At 42.7% G+C, this 17,813-nt stretch overlaps 2 protein-coding genes across 3 annotated transcripts in view; one reads left to right on the top strand and one right to left on the bottom strand.

The window, feature by feature from the left end:
• LOC129821875 (cyclin-J-like) overlaps positions 1 to 10,719 on the top strand; it is a 46,902-nt gene extending 36,183 nt beyond the window's left edge. For both annotated transcript variants that reach the window (XM_055879602.1, XM_055879594.1), the window contains exons 4-6: positions 1,060 to 1,359; positions 2,857 to 3,016; positions 3,628 to 10,719. In XM_055879602.1, the coding sequence (XP_055735577.1) occupies positions 1,060 to 1,359; positions 2,857 to 3,016; positions 3,628 to 4,114 (947 nt within the window). In that variant the 3' untranslated portion in view covers positions 4,115 to 10,719. The remainder of the gene's footprint in view (positions 1 to 1,059; positions 1,360 to 2,856; positions 3,017 to 3,627) is intronic.
• Positions 10,720 to 12,014: 1,295 nt separating this feature from the next.
• Positions 12,015 to 13,379, bottom strand: LOC129821894 (gastrotropin-like). Its single transcript, XM_055879627.1, has 4 exons — positions 13,227 to 13,379; positions 12,786 to 12,961; positions 12,246 to 12,335; positions 12,015 to 12,138 (listed from the first exon to the last, which is right to left on the bottom strand). Exons 1-4 carry the CDS (start codon positions 13,291 to 13,293, stop codon positions 12,088 to 12,090), a joined length of 384 nt encoding a protein of 127 aa, XP_055735602.1. The 5' UTR covers positions 13,294 to 13,379; the 3' UTR covers positions 12,015 to 12,087.
• Positions 13,380 to 17,813: the final 4,434 nt, after the last annotated feature.

Below are 17,813 nucleotides of genomic sequence, written 5' to 3'. Positions count from 1 at the left end.
CAGTCATTTGAGAAGCCAAGGCTATTGAGTCTGCCGATAAGAATGCGGTGATTGACAGAGTGGAAAATCTTGGTCAGGTCGATGAAGACGGCTGCACAGTACTGTCTTTTATCGATGGCGGTTATGATATCGTTGAGGACCTTGAGCGTGGCTGAGGTGCACCCATGACCAGTTCGGAAACCAGATTACATAGTGGAGATAGTACGGTGGGATTCGAAATGATAGATCATCTGTTTGTTAACTTGGCTTTCGAAGATTTTAGAAAGGCAGGGCAGGATGGATATAGGTCTATAACAGTTTGGGTCTAGAGTGTCTCCCCCTTTGAAGAGGGGGATGACCGCAGCAGCTTTCCAATCTTTGGTGATCTCAGACAATAGAAGAGGTTGAACAGGCTTGTAATATGGGTTGCAACAGTTTCGGTGGATAATTTTAGAAAGAGAGGGTCCAGATTGTGTCTCAACTTTTTGGAATTAGTGCTACAGGATGCAAATTTCTGTTTGGAAAAGCTAGCCTTAGCTTTCCTAACTGACTGAGTATATTGGTTCCTGAGTTATCTGAAAGTTGCATATCGCTGGAGCTATTCGATGCTAATGCAGAACGCCACAGGATGTTTCTGCGCTGGTCAAGGGCAGTTAAGTCTGGAGTGAACCAAGGGCTATATCTGTTCTTAGTTCTACATTTTTTGATTGGGGCATGCTTAATTTACATGGGGATGTGGTATATGTCCAATATACCACGGCTAAGGGCTGTATTTATGTACGACGCAACGCAGAGTGCCTGGATACAGCCCTTAGCTGGTGTATATTGACAATATACCGCAAATCCCGGAGGTTCCTTATTGCAATAGGATACTGGTTACCAATGTAGTTAGAGCAGTAAAAATACCCATGGTATACGGTCTGATTACACTATGGCTTTCAGCCAATCAACATTCAGGCCTCGAAAAACCCAGTTTATAAGTTATGAAGTATACATCTATAAGCACTCTTAACAAACAAAATCACACCATCTACAAAATGTATTCAATTTTCACTCACCGTAACACCATCTCCCCTCCAGGTAAGTTTGAAGAGAAGGAGGACCGTGTACCAAAGCTGGAGCAGCTAAACTCTCTGGGCTTCATGTGCAGCCTGAACCTGTCACTGAGCAGGAAGGACCTGGTAAAGATGGAGCTGCTCCTCTTAGAGACGTTTGGCTGGAACCTGTGCATGCCCACTCCAGCACACTTCATAGACTACTACCTCCATGCTGCTGTACAGGAGGGAGAACTGCACAACGGCTGGCCCCTCTCCTCCCTCAATAAGACCAAAGCCTTCATGGACAAGTACACACACTACTTCCTGGAAGTCTCACTGCAAGGTGAGGATGAGATTGGGAGTAGGGCTGTGGCAGTCATGAAATTTTGTCGGTTGGTTATTGTCATGCAAAAGACTGCCGGTCTCACGGTTATTGGCCGTTAATTAACGAACACATTTAGCATTTCCAGACCTCCACGCATACAAGCCACTGATGCCCGCCGTTTGAATATCTACATTTTATATATCAATTCAATATACACTCTCACATTAAATCCATTATTTGTTTTAGGCATGTCTGAAGGAACATTATGATACGAAGAAAATGTATTTCAGAAGAATAGAATAAGAGTTGGCCTACTGTAGGCCTATGTTATCTGGCAATGCTCAATGCTGTGTTAATTTAGCTGACAAGATATGCTTATGAGTCCCGTTCCATTATTTTATATGATTTTATAGTAAGAAGAATGTAACTGAACGTAGCTGAATAAAATAGAAAGGATATTTTTCCGATTCCAGAGTGAGGGTGCATATGAAGTGGCTATGTTGAGCGTAAAAGTGATCATTCGAAAACAGGTCCGATACCCTCGATTTAGAATTATTTGGCAACTTCAGTTGTGAATGATAGATCCCGTAGAATGCCTTAGAAATCAAAACATATATGGGCTGCATGATGCGACTGTAGGCATTTTGATGAGAAAGTCGCAAAAAAAAGAGCTTGCGTTCTGAGCCTTGCCTCAGGCTTCACACACTGTTCTCTCATTAAGTGATCATATTTTCACCTGTCAGGCTATTCTCAATTTAGTCTTGTCTTTACTAATATGCACTTTTTTTTATTTTTTTATTTTTTATAAAGCTGAGAAATACGTATAGTAGCAGCTGGGATCCTCCAATTTTTTGTGGGAACCATCAAAACTCTGCTTTCACACAGGATTATAAGAACACTTATTCCGCCCAAACTCTGTATGCCATGGGCTCTCCAACCCTGTTCCTGCAGCTACCCAGAGCTTAATTTGGGAAACCAAGTGAAATATGTTCGGGAACATCGATAGTAACATGTTTGCACAACGAAACATATTTCATTAAACGTTTGCCAGGCCATTTGTGTGCTCGTATAGGCTAGCTAGACCAATTATGTACCAAAGACACATCAGTTTTATGTTTTTCTGCCATGTGCAATATGCGTAGTATGCAATAGGCTATGTATTGTATAATGGCACAATCACTATTTTCTGTTTTTTTGTTCGGGCTTGGGCTCATGTATAGGCTTATGCATAAGCTTTAATATAAATCTGGGTGTTTGAATGAATCATCACCGTAGAAAGTGCTGTCCATTTCGTTGTGTTAGGCTTTGAAACAACATCCACATCGACCATGTTTTTCCACTCCGTTTCAACCTGTTGTTGAAATTCTTTCTTCAAATTGATCATCACAAGAATGGAAGTCCATAAAGTGACTGCGGTGGGTGGTCTAATGGGCAAGACAATTGCTCTCTATGGTGGGTTCATTCGTTGTCGAGTAAATGAGTGAGACTGATGATCTCTGTGTTTGTGTGTCTCAGACCATGCCTTCCTGGGCTTCCGACCATCCCAGGTGGCAGCAGCCTGCATTGCGGCGTCCCGCATCTGTCTCCAGATCACCCCAAGCTGGACCACCGTTCTCCACCTGCTCACCGGATACTCCTGGGAACCCCTCACCCCGTGCATCGAGCTCATGCTGCTGTAAGACTCCACTACTGCTTTACATAATGTGCTGTACACACACATTCATCTGGTCATTAGTCGGATTCCGACTCATCTGTTTTCAGTTTACACTTCACCAGGTAGTGAAGAAGCACCAATTGAATTAGGGCTATGTATAATATTTGTGCACATAAAGAGGAAGGCCAATTCATCTCTATTAAACAAAACAATCTGAAAGTTCTGGAGCCCTATTTTGACATGCTATATGTCATCTATTGTGAATGACTTTATAATGACTTTATATGATGATGACTAAAATATATTCTGTTGTGTAACGCTGCTCAAACTTTTTGTTGTTGGGTGCCACCAAATCATGAGCTTGTGCCACCAACTGCAGAACTAATGAATACACCCCATGTTTATTGACATCTGCTTACACTTAGTTTATCCTCTGCCATTTCTAAACTGTGTAGTTGTATGCTTCCCATGTATGCACTTTTCCTCCATTTTAATGCAATTTGAGGATTGAGGTTCTACAGCTTTTTCATACTGTCAATACCATTGACCCTTAGTTATTACCTCTATGTTGATGTTTATGTCCTTCAGATAAACGTCATTAGGTAATGATTTTCACCGTTTCCTCCCTCTAGTGCCCATGACAACGATGTGAAACAAGCCAATAAATCCAAGTCCAACCCTCCGTCTGTCCAGAGTCCTCTCCAACCCCAGGCCCTTCCCTCAACCTCCACAGTCTCTGTCTCCACCATGAAACAACCCTTGTCTACCTCTCAGCAGCTGCTCTTCCAGACAGGTGGATACCAGCAGCAGCTCACCCAGCACTCTACTCCCCTTTCCCAGCTGCACATGCTAGGTGAGTCCCAGACTCTGGGCCCTGTCGGGTCTCGCGACTACCTCCAGACCCACCAGAGAGGGCTCCTCTCAGGGTCGGTTTCTCAGGGAGTCTTCCCCTCCTACCCCAGCTTAGCCTCAGGGCTGCGCTCCTCCCTGCCCCTGCAGGGACCCATCTCCATGCAAGTGGCTCTTGCTGCAGAGCCCCGTCACTGCCTCCCCCTGTCGTACGGGGGAGGCTACCTGGGCTCCCATCACACCTACACAGCAGGCTGCTTCGACAGGTGATGCCAGGAGAGGGAGGACAAACAGAACCTGGGGCAGTCAGTGTTCTCCTCCATCCGTTCTGACCTCATCCACTGGGGACAAAGGAAACCAAAACAAAGAAGCAATGTCAATGCAGATGTTGCTGAGGTCATAGTATTGACCTAACAAAAGCCCTACCTACTTGAAATGAGACACTATTTGTGATGAGCTGATTACATACAGTACATACTGTTCCCTTCACGTGACTGCTTGCTCTATACTGAGACTGTGAGGCTGGTTTAGCCACTGTGATTCTGCTATCAACTGTGGTTGTGTGGTGCCCCTGCTTCCAAATCAGTTCTCTCAATGTGGGATTGCTGTTTTTTTTATACTATTATCTTTCAATGCTGCTGCTTTAAACAAAATTATGACTTTATGATCAGTGGAAAGTGGTCTGTCCTTGGTATTATTTACATGAACTATACCATTTCAGGGTTTGAAGTATTACTTGAAAGAATATGTATTTAAACAGCTGTGTAAATGAATTCCTTTTTTGATGTTGTGTTTTTTTTTTTCCTACTGGGTAAAAACAGTGTATTGTAATGTAGGAGATGCCTTGCTAGGATTTATGGTCCATCTTTGGCCTTGGCTGGTGTAGAGTAGTCTCAATCTTGTTTTGCCTTTCTGGTGCCCCTGGAAGCAGATAGAGCCATGGTTCCCAGGGGAACAGCCACATCTATCCTCTCAGCACATCAAACCACAGGGGAAGAAGTGATGCTTTACTAGCTAGTCCCCAGGGGAGCAAAGCCACGCTTTCTCCTCAGTTAATGTAAATTCTCCTGACTGGTACCATTTCATCTGTATGACTGACTGAAACCCAGGAAAGTCACACAACCCTCACTGGAACAGCTACTGTTGCTGTCCTTGTCACAAGGACCTTGAGCAGTTAACAACACCATGATCACGTTGGGAAGGCTTCTGCACAGGATAGCTTGTAGTTCGGTACCGCTGACGTTCTCATCCGGTCATTCTACTACTTATGTCTACTACTACCTCACTCTCCAGGGGGGTTGCTATTTGTGTAGTTTTACTGTAATGTACTGTACCTGTAGAATGGACCATGCTTGATCAGATGGAAAGAGTGCCACCAAACATATATCCTATACAATTAGCAAAAGTATAGTTGACCTTAAAGCTGGAATCCTTAAGGGTGAAACTGCCATGTCTGTTTTGTGAAATTACAACAAAGAAGTTACTGCAAACAACACCCCCCAGGACACCATTGCACGCGCGATAGAACAGCAGCATAAAGTGCATTCGGAAAGTATTCACCCCCCTTGACTTTGTCCACATTTTGTTATGTTAGTCGTATTCTAGAATGTATTGAAAAGAAATCGATCTACACACGATACCCCATAATGACAAAGCAAAATCAAAAAAATCCAATAAAAAACTGATACTTTATTTGCACAAGTATTCGAACCCTTTCCTATGAGACTCGAAATTGAGCTCAGGTGCATCCTGTTTCCATTGATCATCCTTGATGTTTCTACAACTTGATTGGACATGATTTGGTAAGGCACACATCTGTGTATATAAGGTCCCATAGTTGAAAATTCATGTCAGAGCAAAAACCAAGCCATGAGGTCCAAGGAATTGTCCGTAGAGCTCAGAGATAGGATTGTGTCAAGGCACAGATCTGGGGAAGGGTAACAAAACATTTCTGCATCATTGACGGTCCCCAAGAACACATTGGCCTCCATCATTCTTAAATGGAAGAAGTTTGGAACCACCAAGACTCTACCTAGAGCTCAATCAATCAAATGTTATTATAAAGCCCTTCTTACATCAGCTGATGTCACAAAGTGCTGTACAGAAACCCAGCCTAAAACCCCAAACGGCAAGCAATGCAGGTGTAGAAGCACGGTGGCTAGGAAAAACTCCCTAGAAAGGCCGGAACCTAGGAAGAAACCTAGAGAGGAACTAGGCTATGAGGGGTGGCCAATCCTCTTCTGGCTGTGCCGGGTGGAGATTATAACAGAACATGGCCAAGATGTTCAAATGTTCATAGATGACTAGCAGGGTCAAATAATAATAATCACAGTGGTTGTCGAGGGTGCAACAGGTCAGCACCTCAGGAGTAAATGTCAGTTGTCTTTTCATAGCCGATCATTCAGAGTATCTCTACCGCTCCTGCTGTCTCTAGAGAGTTGAAAACAGCAGGTCATGGACAGGTAGCACGTCCGGTGAACAGGTCAGGGTTCCATAGCCGCAGGCAGAACAGTTGAAACTGGAGCAGCAGCACGGCCAGGTGGACTGGGGACAGCAAGGAGTCATCAGGCCAGGTAGTCCTGAGGCATGGTCCTAGGGCTCAGGTCCTGAGAAAGAGAGAGAATTAGAGAGAGCATACTTAAATTCACACAGGATAAGACAGGATAAATACTCCAGATATAACAGACTGACCCTAGCCGCCGACACATAAACTACTGCAGCATAAATACTGGAGGCTGAGACAGAAGGGGTCGGGAGACACTGTGGCCCCGTCCGACGATACCCCCGGACAGGGCCAAACAGGCAGGATATTAGCCCACCCACTTTGCCAAAGCACAGCCTCCACACCATTAGAGGGATATCTTCAACCACCAACTTATCATCCTGAGACAAGGCCGAGTATAGCCCACGAAGATCTCCGCTACAGCACAACCCAAGGGGGGCTCCAACCCGGACAGGAAGATCACGTCAGTGACTCAATCCACTCGTGTCGCACCCCTCCTAGTTTTGGCATGGAAGAGCACCAGTAAGCCAGTGACTCAGCCCCTGTAATAGGGTTAGAGGCAGAGAATCCCAGTGGAGAGAGGGGAGCCGGCCAAGCAGAGACAGCAAGGGCGGTTCTTTGCTGGCCTCCCAGCCAAACTGAGCAATCGGTCGGAGATGGGCCTTGGTCGGGGAGGTGACCAAGAACTCAAAGGTCACTCTGACAGAGCTCCAGAGTTCCTCTGTAGAGATGGGAGAACCTTCCAGAAGGATGACCATCTCTGCAGCACTCCACCAACCAGGCCTTTATAGTAGAGTGGCCAGATGAAGGCACTCCTCAGTAAAAGGCACATGACAGCCCGCTTGGAGTTTGCCAAAAGGCACCTAAAGACTTTCAGACCATGATAAACAAGATTTTCTGGTCTGATGAAACCAAGATTGAACTCTTTGGCCTTTGGCCTGAATGTCACATCTGGAGGAAACCTAGTACCATCCCTATGGTGAATCATAGTGGTGGCAGCATCATGCTGTGGGGATGTTTTTCAGAAGCAGTGACTGAGAGACTAGTCAGGATCAAGGGAAAGATGAACGGAGCAAAGTACAGAGAGATCCTTGATGAAAATCTGCTCCAGAGCGCTCAGGACCTTCGACTGGGGCGAAGTTTCACCTTCCAACAGGATAACGACAGGGGTGGCAGCGTAGCCTAGTGGTTAGAGCGTTGGACTAGTAACCAAAAGGTTGTAAGTTCAAATCCCCGAGCTGACAAGGTACAAATCTGTCGTTCTGCCCCTGAACAAGGCAGTTAACCCACTGTTCCTAGGCTGTCATTGAAAATAAGAATTTGTTCTTAACTGACTTGCCAAGTTAAATAAAAACGACCCTAAGCACACAACCAAGACAATGCAGGTGGGCTGTGGCCCAGCCAGAGCCTGGACTTGAACCCGATCGATCGTGTCTGGAGAGACTTGAAAATAGCTGTGCGGCGATGCTCTCAATCCAACTTGACAGAGCTTGAGCGAATCTGCAGAGAATAATGGGAGGATCTCCACAAATGCAGGTGTCCCAACATAAATGACATGTAAATGTAATTTCAGTTTATTTTTTGTCAATTTGAAAATATTCGAAAAACCTGTTTTTGCTTTGTCATTATGGGGTATTGTGTGTAGATGGATGAGAAAGAAATGACAATTTAATCCATTTTAGAATAAGGCGTAACAAAATGTGGGAAAAAGGGGGTTGAATACTTTCCAAATGCACAATTTAAAAAATATATGTAACACCCCCAGAAGTCAAGTAACTAAGAGAGTGCACAGTCGTGGCCAAAAGTTTTGAGAATGACACAAATATTAATTTTCACAAAGTCTGCTGCCTCAGTTTGTATGATGGCAATTTGCATATACTCCAGAATGTTATGAAGAGTGATCAGATGAATTGCAATTAATTGCAAAGTCCCTCTTTGCCATGCAAATGAACTGAATTCCCCCAAAACATTTCCACTGCATTTCAGCCCTGCCACAAAAGGACCAGCTGACATGTCAGTGATTCTCTCGTTAACACAGGTGTGATTGTTGACGAGGACAATGCTGGAGATCACTCTGTCATGCTGATTGAGTTTGAATAACAGACTGGAAGCTTCAACAGGAGGGTGGTGCTTGGGATCATTGTTCTTCCTCTGTCAATCATGGTTACCTGCAAGGAAACACGTGCCGTCATCATTGCTTTGCACAAAAAGGGCTTCACAGGCAAGGATATTGCTGCCAGTAAGATTGCACCTAAATCAGCTATTTATCGGATCATCAAGAACTTCAAGGAGAGCGGTTCAATTGTTGTGAAGAAGGCTGCATTCAGGGTGCCCAAGTAAGTCCAGCAAGCGCCAGGACCGTCTCCTAAAGTTGATTCAGCTGCGGGATCGGGACACCACCAGTACAGAGCTTGCTCAGAAATGGCATCAGGCAGGTGTGAGTGGATCTGCACACACAGTGAGGCGAAGACTTTTGGAGGATGGCCTGGTGTCAAGAAGGGCAGCAAAGAAGCCACTTCTCTCCAGGAAAAACATCAGGGACAGACTGATATTCTGCAAAAGGAACAGGGATTGGACTGCTGAGGACTGGGGTAAAGTCATTTTCTCTGATGAATCTCCTTTCCGATTGTTTGGGGCATCTGGATAAAAGCTTGTTCGGAGAAGACAAGGTGAGCGCTACCAACAGTAAAGCGTCCTGAGACCATTAATGTGTGGGGTTGCTTCTCAGCCAAGGGAGTTGGCTCACTCAGAATTTCCCGAAGAATACAGCTATGAATAAAGAATGGTACCAACACATCCTCCGAGAGCAACTTCTCCCAACCATCCAGGAACAGTTTGGTGATGAACAATGCCTTTTCCAGCATGATGGAGCACCTTGCCATAGGGCAAAAGTGATAACTAAGTGGCTCGGGGAACAAAACATCGATATTTTGGGTCCATGGCCAGGTAACTCCCCAGACCTTAATCCCATTGAGACCTTGTGGTCAATTCTCAAGATGAGGCTGGACAAACAAAAACCCACAAATTCTGACAAACTCCAAGCATTGATTATGCAAGAATGGCCTGCCATCAGTCAGGATGTGGTCCAGAAGTTAATTGACAGCATGCCAGGGCGGATTGCAGAGGTCTTGAAAAATAAGTGTGTCAACACTGCAAATATTGACACTTTGCATCAACTTTATGTAATTGTCAATAAAAGCCTTTGACACTTATGAAATGCTTGTAATGGTACTTCAGTATTCCATAGTAACATCTGACAAAAATATCTAAAGACACTGAAGCAGCAAATTTTGTGAATATTAATATTTGTGTCATTCTCAAAACTTTTGGCCACGGCTGTATGACTCGGGTTTATATGGAATATGAGCTTGATGTCTGTGTCATGAGTCATGATGCTGCCTTAACGTCTAAATCCAGGCTGGCCAGACATGCTGTTACCGATGGCCAAGTACATGTGGGTCCAGTTCCCGGAATAGCTCAGGTTTGATGGAGTAATTAAATATTTTCCACTGATCACATTCTAACCACGATGTCTATCAGCTTCCCCTACTGCTGACAGATGGCATGAAGAGGCCATGGCCCTGTAGTCTACCGGGTCTCTGATAACAAAACCATCCTCTTGCATACCTTAACTTTTACCTACCTCAATATGTAGTGATACCTGTATTTATTATTTGCTACTTTCTTTTCATTAGATCAAATGTATGTACATTTAGTTGACTTTATAGTTCATGTACACTTTTTTATTTTTTATTTTATGTACACTTTTTTCCCCCCGAACCGTTTTTTCCCCCTCACAGTATCTGCACATGTGCACGGGTTTGCTTCACACTGTTACAGCGTGGTAGCTACGGGACCAAAACAGCAGAGAAGTTGAGCCTTGCGCTTCAGCGCTCTTAGTAGTTGCGGAAATGTATCCACTATGCTGTTTACGTCATATCACTGACTCTACCTGTAACTTTTTTTTGTTATATGTTGGAATATATGAAGAGCTCAATGCGCCATCAAAGACCAATCTATCTTGTGTGATATGTAGGCTAATGATTGGTCACTTTAGTCAAGACTACTTTCAATCACACCGCCATCTTATTGTGTTGTTTTAAAGCACACTTTTTTTTTTTTTTTGCAAATGCTTTCTAGTACCTGTGTTAACTGCTTGGAAAGGCAGTGGATTTCTTTACCTGAATGAAAATGTTGCACATTGCAACCACCTCGAAGCATCAACTCTTGAAATCCAAATGGACCAACTAAATCTACCCTGATGGATCAATAACAGCTGTGTGCATTTGTGCAGGAGAAGCACATATTGGGGAAGGGGAATCGGTGTTTTCTCTGTCAAATGAGTTGAAAATAAAACAGTTTACAAAAGCCAGACTGACATTATCGTTTCTCCACCCTTTGTTTTTCATGTTTGTAGAGAATATCCTGTAGATGTGTATAGCAAGCCTTTGAAGTCGATTAGCATACCCCAGGGGGAATAGTTTAATATGAATGTCTCAATTCATTGCACATGAAAAGCTATTCAACGGGGGAAGAGGAGCTCCACTCTCTACCACTAACCCCCTCCCCAGCCTCCCCTGATGCTCCCTTCCTCTACAGACCTCACGACAATGGAGGAGATCCCTATCCCTCATTTCTACCCTTCCTTTGCCACTAAACAAATAGTTAAGAAACTGGAGACTATTGATACTGTCGGCCTTACAAAGTGTAAAGAAACTGTAAATAATCATTGCAAATTAAAAATGTAAAACATGTTGGTCTCTCAAAATACAAACCACGGCTGAAAGACAAAATGAGAAGTACAAGCAATGCATAGTAAAAAATATAATAACATTTGCCTTTAGACAACTAACGCTCACACTTGAACCCCTCTTTTCTTTTTCAGAAATTGACATCTTAATTTTCAGAGGATTTCTGAGATGTTTTGTAACATCCTTTGTGTCCTGTGTTCATTCACTTCACAGATCATAAAGTTGTGCAACATTTTTCATTAGTGAAAGACCGTGGGAGAGGATAATATATTTATAATCCAAGTTGATTACCAATGATAGGAAAGGGAGGTTATAGTAGCCCCTTCTTTGGCCGGATCGGTAGGTGGTACTGAAGGCAGTCGTGGGAAGTGAGGACTCTGGAGTAGGCAAGGGGGGTTGGGTAATGGATCATTCTCGCTAGCTTTGTTTACAAAGCAGGGAGGGGAGGGGCTGGCTGGTTACACAGAGAGGGGGACACTCATTCACCCCGAAACATCCCATCATCTCTCTATCGTTTTGTAACTATCCCAGAGAGCTTAATTGCTCTTAACTCGGTTTGCATGCACATCCTAAGAGAGTGTGGCACAAACCTGTTGTTTGCTTGTTAATGTTTAATCCTAAAACCTAACAATGTACATCTATCATGGTGGAAAAGGAAAATCCAACTGGTTTCCAGATTCTATTCTACACACGGCTTAATCTTGATGGTATAGGGTATGAATATTTCTAGCAAACTCTTGAAAACTATTCTTTCAACCTTTTATTAAAGTTGCTACTGAATTGTATTGTGTTTAAAGATAGATTGCCCCCCCCCAATGGTTGTCCCATAATAAATGTAGTGACATTTGTCAAGAGGTTTTCCTCTTGTGGCAAATGTCATCAAGCATAGGAGAGACACAAAGACCAAGGCAGCAGGTTGGCTAGGCAGTCTTACTTTATTTACTCATTATTCCGTTCGTTTTTTTGCTAATAGCACAGTCACAATGTGTTTAGATCTTCCTGCTGGTTCTTTTCAGCACGACTGAGCCCGAGATTGAGGTCTAAACAGGGGAAAACATATATAAAACATTACTTGAACTGCCTAAATGTCTTTTTTCTTCTCCCCTCTAATATACACCATCTTCTGCAAAGTGCCACTTTTACTTACCTCAATCAGCTTTCCTCCGCTGATTTCAGATGTGTGGTGGTAGTTGGGGAATTTCGTGCTCAGCTTGCCCCCCTCCATTGTAACTGTGGCCTGAAATGGATGGACACAAATTATATTTATTCATACTATAATTTGTTAAACCAACAATCTAGATTCTAGATTACAATACATGCATCTGAGTTCCCCTATCTTAAATTTAACCTATATTTAACTAGTCAAGTCAGTTAAGAACAAACTCTTATTGACGCTGGGACAATTGTGCACCGCCCTACGGGACTCCCAATCACGGCCGGTTGTGATATAGCCTGGATTTGAACCAGGGTGTCTGTAGTGATGGCTGTAACACTCAGATGCAGTGCCTTAGACCGCTGCGCCACTCGGGAGTCCCCTAGATAATTTTTTACTATAGTGACTATATGAGACTTTTGTCTGAAGTACTATATTACAGAAGCTTACACAACAGACACCAGGATTTAAAAAAAAACGAATTCCTGATCTAAACTGACTGAAAGTTGTATGACACATCATAGAGATTCTTACCTTGAACTTTTTCCCTCCAATAGTCTCCATGTCACATTCCTGGTCAATGACAAACTTGTTGCTGATGGTCTTGTTTGTGGGATAGAGCTGGGACCATGAGAACTCATTGCCGTTCTGCACCACCTCAGTAATGAGCTTGTAGTCACGACCCTTCTCAATGATGTCATCAGGGATGCCTTGGATAACAAGAAAATATGTAGTTAGACTAGGGGTAATGAGGCAATTTTGAATCATATTCTCATGTCTGAGCACTGTTTGAGCACCGTAGTTTTTCTATACTAATACTGCTAATCCCCATTGAATGTGCAGTGATGTGAATACATCAATTTCAATATATTGCATAAAACAATTGAATTCAAGATGTCAAGACAAAGACTAAGGCTTTCATAGGTTTACTATTACTTTATACAGGTGGTTATTAAACTTGAATAAATGTCTTACCAAAGAGCTTGCAGAATTCATCGTATCCTTCCTGGGACTCAGTTTCCCACTTTCCAGCAAAGGCCATGGTGTACAGAAAGCAAAGGAGAGGTAAAGGAGAGGGAGAAGCAGTTCCAAGACCAGCAGGGAAGAGTCAGGTACTGAGTGACAACCTGTCCCTCTTTAAATAGACACGGCAACCATCTCCACCCTTCTTTCACTACAATGGGTACATCACTACGCCATAAACTTTTATGGTGCCATCGGGTATTATGGCGAGTCAGAGAGTTGGTGACCATGGGGTCACTCACCTTTTGCACATAATCTACTACTGTATGTGGGGGGGGACACCTGATTATTAACAGTATTTCAATACTACATCAATGACAACATAGAGGTCCAAAATGCCCTCAGAACAGAGGACATGCTTGGACCATACAACCCCTCCTTTAATTTGTTAGTCAACAGTGAATTACATGGTGAGTTTACAGTCTGCCTCAGTCTGGGACCTAAGGCTGCCATACATGACACAGGTTCTGAATCAACAACAGCTTCTCCTTGTCTGTTTAGTTATCCATTCGGAGTGTTGTCATGATCTCTATGACAGCTACAGAACATTACTCTGCATTTTCCACCCTTGACCAAAGATCCTATGATGAGACCAGACATAGAACTTGGCAGCACACAATATCAGCTCATGGAGGACAGTAAGCTCGTTACACCACCGCCAAAACACCAGGGATAATCGTCAGGGGTGGACAGTCTGTTCGAGGACATCGGAAACACACATACACACACCTAGCCTCTGAGACCTTTCCAGAAAATGCACGCCCACAAATTCAGTGTTCCACTTGTACATCAAACTTCCTACGGCTCCTATTTTTAGATGCTACTCAGTGCAAGTCCCAGCACTTGCCAAAAACTATGCAGAAATACACACAACACATTTTTATATCAGCGCGTTTTGAAATTCAAAAGGCGTTGGTGAGGAAGCAACACATGCAGGTCAATACCCTTAAAGCCATAAGGGTAAAACCCCACTGCTCGTCCAAGAACCTCTACTAAAGAGTATGCCTTTTCAAAATGCAAGCCACAAGACTGAATACATCTCACACTTTCGCATTTCTTGTAGCTCCAAATCTCGATGTGATTAACTATGAAATTACACTGAGTGTACAAAACATTATGAATACCTGCTCTTTCCAGGACAGACTGACCAGGTGAATGCTATGATCCCTTATTGATGTCACTTGTTATATCCACTTCAATCAGTGTAGAAAAAGGGAAGGATACAGGTTAAATAAGGATGGAGACAATTGAGATATGGATTGTGTATGTGTGCCATTCAGAGGTTGAATGGGAAAGATAAAATATTGAAGTGCCTTTGAACATGGTATGGTAGTAGGTACCAGGCACACTAGTTGTGTCAAGAACTGCAACGCTGCTGGATTTTTCACAGTCAACAGTTTCCACGTGCATCAAGAATGGTCCACCACCCAAAGGACATCCAGCCAACTTGACACAAATCTGGTAAGCATTGGAGTCAACGTGGGTGCAACTCAATCCGGTCCAACTCAATATTAGGAAGGTGATCTTAATGTTTTGTACACTCAGTGTATTTTCAGCTAAATTATACAATCCAGTGGATGAGCTATGCAGTGCTTATGGCATGGGCAGAAAGTCACAGTAAATATTGTAGACATGCTTGATGAGATGGTGCCATACGTGTTGACATACTTGAATAACTTACAGTTGAAGTCGGAAGTTTACATACATCTTAGCCAAATACATTTAGACTCAGTTTCACAATTCCTGACATTTATTCATAGTAAACATTCGCTGTCTTAGGTCAGTTAGGATCACCACTTTATTTTAAGAATGTGAAATGTCATTAATAGTAGAGATAATGATTCATTTCGGTTTTTATTTATTTCATCACATTCCCAGTGGGTCAGAAGTTTACATACACTCAATTAGTATTTGGTAGCATTGCCTTTAAATTGTTTAACTTGAGTCAAACGTTGTGTGTAGCCTTTCACAAGCTTCCCATAATAAGTTGGGTGAAGTTTGGCCCATTCCTCCTGACAGAGATGGTGCAACTGAGTCAGGTTTGTAGGCCTCCTTGCTCGCACACGCTTTTTCAGTTCTGCCCACAAATGTTCTATAGGATTGAGGTCAGGGCTTTGTGATGGCCACTCCAATACCTTGACTTTGTTGTCCTTAAGCCATTTTGCCACAACTTTGGAAGTCTGCTTGGGATCATTGTCCATTTGTAAGACCCATTTGTGACCAAGCTTTAACTTCCTGACTGATGTCTTGAGCTGTTGCTTCAATATATCCACATAATTTTCCTACCTCATGATGCGATCTATTTTGTGAAGTGCACCAGTCCCTCTTGCAGCAAAGCACCCCCACAACATGATGCTGCCACCCCTGTGCTTCACGGTTGGGATGGGGTTCTTCAGCTTGCAAGCTTCACCCTTTTCCCTCCAGATATAACGATGGTCATTATGGCCAAACAGTTCTATTTTTGTTTCATCAGACCAGAGGACATTTCTCCAAAAAGTATGATCTTTGTCCCCGTGTGCAGTTGCTAACTGTAGTCTGGATTTTTACAGCGGTTTTGGAGCAGTGGCTTCTTCCTTGCTGAGCAGCCTTTTAGGTTGTGTCGACATAGGACTCGTTTTACTGTGGATATAGATACTTTTGTACCTGTTCCCTCCAGCATCTTCACAAGGTCCTTTGTTGTTGTTCTGGGGTTGATTTGCACTTTTTGCACCAAAGTACATTCATCTCTAGGAGACAGAACGCATCTTCTTCTTGAGCGGTATGATGGCTGCGTGTTATGATGGCTGCGTCGTCCCATGGTGTTTATACTTGCGTATTATTGTTTGTACAGATTAACATGGTACCTTCAGGCATTTGGAAATAGCTCCCAAGGATGAACCAGACTTGTGGAGATCTACAGTTCTTTTTCTGAGGTCTTGGCTGATTTATTTGGATTTCCCCATGATGTCAAGCAAAAAGGCACTGAGTTTGAAGGTTTTGAAAGTAGGCCTTGAAATACATCCACAGGTACACCTCCAATTGACTCAAATGATGTCAATTAGCCTATCAGAAGCTTCTAAAGCCATGACATCATTTTCTGGAATTTTCCAAGCTGTTTAAAGTCACAGTCAACTTATAGTGAATGTAAACTTTTGACCCACTTTGTGATACAGTGAAATAATCTGTCTGTAAACAATTGTTGGAAAAATGACTTGTGTCATGCACAAAGTAGATGTCCTAACCGACTTGCCCAAACTATAGTTTGTTCACAAGAAATTTGTGGAATGTTTTAAAAACAAGTTTTAATGACTCCAACCTAAGTGTATGTAAATTTCCGACTTCGACTGTATGTAAGATCCACATTTTTATATCTAGCCTACTGTAGGCTACTATTTTTGATAGTTCATTGAATTACGTAATGCTCATCTAAATGTAAGAAAATGCTCATGTGAAATTCTTAAAAAATTGAAATGAATAAGTAAGTACGTTTATTCAGGTTTTGGTTACTCATTGACTCATACTGTATTACCTTTGATTTCATCACTTGAGTCGTTATTGTACTATGCCAAGAGAACACATAACACTCTTTCATGATTATTTGCTCAACAGTGTCCTTCAGCACAGAGCTAAATCATTTTATTCTCCCCTGAGGGTTGAATCAGTTTGAAGAGTGTAAAACACACTGAAACATCAACTTTTATAGTGCACCATACTACTTAAGTACCCCTTACCAATGACAAATGTCATACAATCTTTCTCTGGCAGAAGTCATTTTTGTAAGGTGGTACACTCAAAAGGGGTACTACGGTATCTCTTATGGATAATCTCTAATTCACACAAAGGACACACCTGTAACACAAATGCTCTTCCTCAATTGGAAATCTGTTTCAGCTGCCTTGTCAAGTAATACTATTATCTTCCATCCACCCCCGTATAATATCCAACGGTATTTCCTGCTGAGATGCTTTGACAGTGCTTTTCAGAGGAACCACCCTAAGCTCAGGTCAAAAGTTCGCTATGAACACATTAGGCCTAGGAGTGTATGCTATAGGCCAAGATCTATATCAGGGGTGTATTTCAGACACTACTGGTACTGCTTTAAAAATCCTGTAAAGTATCCATTGAATAATATGGATAAGGGATATATAGCAATGCATAATATTTATAGAATTTATCCATTCAGATACACCTTTTATGCAGACGTAAATGGTAGAACTGATATGACCCCTCGTTTTTGGATCCTATCTTTAGAAACTGTGGTATACATAGACCTACTGGTAAGCTTGGTTTCTAAAGGAGACAAATATAATGTGACAATTAAATAGCAATGTGCAATTGTGGCCTAAGACTTATAAAGCCTTGCACAAGACCAGTCAGCAATCGTGAAGCTGAAGGCTATGGCAAGGACCAAAGCCATTAATTGCACTTGTTGTTGATTTTGTCTTCGTTGTCATTTGGACTGCTACTTAGATAGAGCAACAACCGGACGTTACTTTTTCGTAGCAGGTTAGGAGAATTTAAGCAGCAGGTTAAGATAATTCACTTTATATGCATTTACTC

Source organism: Salvelinus fontinalis, chromosome 2 (assembly GCF_029448725.1).
Source record: "Salvelinus fontinalis isolate EN_2023a chromosome 2, ASM2944872v1, whole genome shotgun sequence".
Lineage (NCBI taxonomy): Eukaryota > Metazoa > Chordata > Actinopteri > Salmoniformes > Salmonidae > Salvelinus > Salvelinus fontinalis.
The sequence above is the reverse complement of the archived record's forward strand: the minus strand, read 5'-3'. Positions and strand labels throughout refer to the sequence as shown.

Coding starts and splice junctions, on each gene's coding strand:
- LOC129821894 (XM_055879627.1), bottom strand. CDS start 13,293: ATGGCCTTTGCTGGAAAGTGGGAAACTGAGTCCCAGGAAGGATACGAT. Junction 12,336..12,785: donor TTGGAGGGAAAAAGTTCAAG/GTAAGAATCTCT, acceptor CATCCATTTCAG/GCCACAGTTACAATGGAGGG. Junction 12,139..12,245: donor GCGGAGGAAAGCTGATTGAG/GTAAGTAAAAGT, acceptor TCCCCTGTTTAG/ACCTCAATCTCGGGCTCAGT.